This window comes from Gossypium hirsutum, chromosome A11 (assembly GCF_007990345.1).
Source record: "Gossypium hirsutum isolate 1008001.06 chromosome A11, Gossypium_hirsutum_v2.1, whole genome shotgun sequence".
Taxonomy (NCBI): domain Eukaryota; kingdom Viridiplantae; phylum Streptophyta; class Magnoliopsida; order Malvales; family Malvaceae; genus Gossypium; species Gossypium hirsutum.
This window is the reverse complement of record NC_053434.1, coordinates 4,832,545-4,836,697: the sequence shown is the minus strand read 5'-3', so window position 1 is coordinate 4,836,697 and position 4,153 is coordinate 4,832,545. Positions and strand designations below refer to the sequence as shown.

At 29.2% G+C, this 4,153-nt stretch overlaps 1 protein-coding gene across 1 annotated transcript; it reads left to right on the top strand.

Annotated features, from left to right (window-relative positions):
• Positions 1–2,349: 2,349 nt before the first annotated feature.
• Positions 2,350–3,651, top strand: LOC107923268 (LOB domain-containing protein 39). The gene is made up of 2 exons (XM_016853481.2): positions 2,350–2,782; positions 2,883–3,651. The coding sequence occupies exons 1-2, from the start codon at positions 2,599–2,601 to the stop codon at positions 3,371–3,373; spliced, it is 675 nt and encodes a 224-aa protein (XP_016708970.1). The 5' UTR covers positions 2,350–2,598; the 3' UTR covers positions 3,374–3,651.
• Positions 3,652–4,153: the final 502 nt, after the last annotated feature.

Genomic DNA, 4,153 nt, shown 5'->3' with positions numbered 1-4,153 from the left:
TTTAATATTTTTGATGATTTTTTATATTATTATAATATTTAATAATTTTAAATATAAAATACCAATTTTTATTGCGTGGCACAATCCTAACAAGTCACGTGACGAAAAGTCCTCAAAAAAATATTATTATTACTCTATAATGATCGATCGTTAATTTTAATGGTCAAAACACCTATTTAATGGTAATTTTAACATTCAAAGAATTATTTGCATAAAAAATATAAAAATAATTTTTTTTAAATTCAGTAGCTTTTAAAATTCATTAACCATTAAAATATCATAGACTTGTACCAAGAAAATCATCAATAGATTAAGAAAATTTTTACTATCTTTTTTAATTACACTCTTATGTCTCCTAATCTCTTGCAAAACCCTCAATGATTAGTCTCTAAAAATACTGTATTTTTTCCCACTATCATTATAATATATAGATAAACCCCCCCACAAGTTTAAGGATATTTTTGATTCATGTGCATGCCATATCCCTCAAATATCAACTGTTTTTTAAAAATTTTTAAATACCCTTATTTAAGAGTATTTTAATTTATTTTTATAAAAGAATAACATTATAAAGAAAATAAAATGAAAGGCCAGAAATGGGATAATCAAAGAAATAAAATAAAAAGAAGAAAGGAATCTAACGCTAGAACGACCATCATCTGCGGAAACACGAAGACAATCCGCTTAAGGGTCAGTTCTGCATTGCATTTCAGAAGCACTTCTGACTCCAAAAGCACTTCTAGAAGAAAAGTTGTGCAGAACAAGCTGCTTTTGCTGAAATTTTTAGCTTTTCCTCTTCCAAAAGCACTTTTAATGCTTAATTACTTTTTCACCCCTCCAATAATATAGTACTTTCTCTTTTTTTTCTTGGTACTTAATTACAAATGTGTTAAAATCATTAATTAAAAATAAAAAAAATAATTTTTAAAATACTAATTACAAATATTTGATAGTTATATTTAAATATTTAAAATATAGTTTATATATTCTAATTAAATTTTATAAATAATTAATATTTATTGCTTAAAAATATTTAAAATTTATATTTTATATATTAAAATATTAATAAGAAGTTATAATAATTTTTTTATATTCTTACTAAGATATAATAATATTAACTAATTTAAATATTATTTAAATACATATTTGTTACTTTATAATAATATGTTTAAAATGAACATTTTATTTCTCAAAAGCACTTTTTAACAGCAATGCTAAACACTCAATTTTTAAACCAAACTTTTCAAAAACACTTCTAAAAAGTACTTTTTTCACAGCATTTTTCAAAAGCATTGCCAAACTAACCCTAAGTCTTTGAAATTCGCTTCCTACTCCGCACTAACAATTTCCGATTAATAAAAAATCGGATCAAATCATAGGCCAAAATCGATTTCATTGATTAATAGATGTATATAAATCGTATATATGAAATTTTGACAGTATTAAATATATTAACTGATTCATTGTTTTGAATCCCTACCGTTTCGGGAATTAGCAAATGGGCAAAAATATATAGGATGAAAATTTGTTTTTCATTTAATAATATTATATAATACATTTCAAGTTGTAGCCTATTTATCATGTGTTCAGAGATGAAAGTAGAAAATTTTGTTTAGAGGAATTAAAATTAAATTTTAATTTTTTATAGTAAAAATATAAATTTACTATTTGAATAGTCTATATTTTTATAATTTTTAAAGGATTATATTAAAATTTTTATTCTTTTTAGTAAGATTAAAGTGTAATTTTACTTTTATTAATTTAAAATTTTAAAAAACTTAAAATGTCTAAATAAAAAAAATTTCATTTTAAGGGGTCGGGCACTGCCAACCCTTGACTACACCCCCTTATATGTTTAGCTTATTTGAAAATAATCACTATCCAAAACATAATTATAAAAAAGATTAAAAATTTAATTGTTTAATATAGTTTTCTCAAATTTTATACAAGTGTTTTTAGAAGCTGCAGGTACAAATATATGGATTAATAATGATAATTATATAACTTATTCTGGATCAAAATAACTTAAGATAGAATATAATGTAAAAATAAAAATATCTAAAAATTAAATATAATTGAGTGAATTTTATAATTTTTATAATTAAGTGAAAAAAATGTAGTTGAATCTTATTATTAGAAGATGCAGGCAGAAATGTATTTTATGTAATTATTATCCATAAGTTACCTTATGAGTTGATTATTATTAAATGAACAACAAAATAAAGCAAATTAAATCGATGGCTTTCCTTTCATAAGAAATGAAGATGGTATTTCTACCTTACTCCTTTAGAAAAAAAAAACAAGTTAATCATAATTTTGATTAAAAAATGAAACGCTAAACTGAACTATTAGCACCTAATAAACGCACCCACTCACTACCAAACTAACCCAACCCCACGAACCCTTGGTTTCGATTTCAACCTTTTTTTTCTCCTTTAAAACCATTCTTTATCTCTCCCACTTTCAAATCCCTTCTCTAGCTATCTCTATTTCGCTTTCCCTGCTATTCCAAGCCATTTTTATCTTCTTTGTTGTTGCTTGAAACCCAAGTAACCGTTTCGTGAAGCTGCCAACCGGCACTGGAAAGCTTAGGGATTCATGAGTTGCAACGGGTGCCGAGTCTTACGAAAAGGATGCAGCGACTCTTGTATTTTACGTTCATGTCTGCAATGGATCGACAATCCTGAATCGCAAGGCTTTGCTACTCTTTTCGTTGCCAAGTTCTTCGGTCGTGCGGGTCTCATGTCTTTCATTTCCGCCGTTCCAGAACCTCAACGACCTGGTATTACCGCTAAAACCTCAAGTTGTTCTGTTTTCTTTTTTTTTTTCATTTGATTGTACAATATGTATTCTGAAGTCTTTGTAATGAAACTATCGATCAGCTTTGTTCCAATCACTGTTGTTCGAAGCTTGTGGGAGAACAGTGAATCCCGTGAATGGAGCCGTCGGACTTTTATGGGCCGGAAACTGGCATGTTTGCCAAGCGGCGGTTGAAACTGTTCTACGGGGAGGAACTCTACGGCCGATACCTGAACTTCACGCTCCGACAGAATCTAATGAAGCATCCGAAGCTGCCGGTACGGCGGACATGTGGAAGTTGCAAGAAACAGCGACAAGTCTGAACTCCAACTGTCGTTTTTCCACTTCAAGATCTAAAGTTTCATCACATAAGCGTAGAACCATCGGTGAGTTGAAGAAACTACAACCGTCCGATCTAGATCTTTGTTTGACTCCAAGCTTTAAAGGAAACCGAGTGCTGGATAATAGACGGCCCGGGACTCCGTCTATGATCTCGGATGAATCTGTCACGACGGCGACGTGCACTGAAAGTGGGTTGGCAGGTCAAGGGAAGTTACTAAACTTGTTTGTTTAATGAGGCAATAAAGAAAATAGCTTTTCTTTTTTGGTGAATCTAACGTTGAAATGATCTAGTGTTGCTGTAATGTTCCTTTTCTACCCCAATCATTTCTTTTTGTAAATGATTTTTGGAGGCTTTAGATTATTTTTGCGGCAAGTTTTCTCGGAAAATTCATTTTCCGACGAGATTTTTTTTTTGGTAAATTATCAGCACATGTTTCTTTTTTTTTTCAAGTACTGTATTAAAACTGTGAAAGAGAGAGAATGAATATGCCGATAATCCTTAAAAATTTTCCAATTTTGTTACCAAGTGATCTTTCCTTTTTCCTCGTTTTCGTGACATGAATAAAAAAAAAATGTTTTTCTTTCTTGATCACAATTATTTTTCAAAATATTACTTACAATTTTAGGCGAAGTACAGTTTGAAGTGAAATCAATTAAGGGGGACCAATTTTCTGTCCTTACGTTCATTGCAGTTGTTATAATTGTAAAAGAGGTTATCAAGATCAACTGTAATAAATATTAATAATATTGGTTTCGAAAATAATGTTAAAATTTTTATTGACAATAAATATGTATATAATAATGATAGTAACACTGCATGAACCAATTAAAGCTACGGAACAAAAATTGTGCTCATCCTAAGTCATTTTCCAACACCAAATTTCTTCAATGGTCACTGCGTCGTGTCCCCCACATTCCAGAAATAAATTCAAACTTTTTTTCTCCCAATTACCCGGATTCGGACAAATAAACGAGTGTATATCGATTTTATAATTTATATTTTTATCCAATA

Bases quoted from the DNA above. Each gene is read 5' to 3' on its own strand.
- LOC107923268 (XM_016853481.2), top strand. From the start codon at position 2,599: ATGAGTTGCAACGGGTGCCGAGTCTTACGAAAAGGATGCAGCGACTCT. The intron at 2,783-2,882 runs GTATTACCGCTA...ACTATCGATCAG, and splicing joins TCCAGAACCTCAACGACCTG to CTTTGTTCCAATCACTGTTG.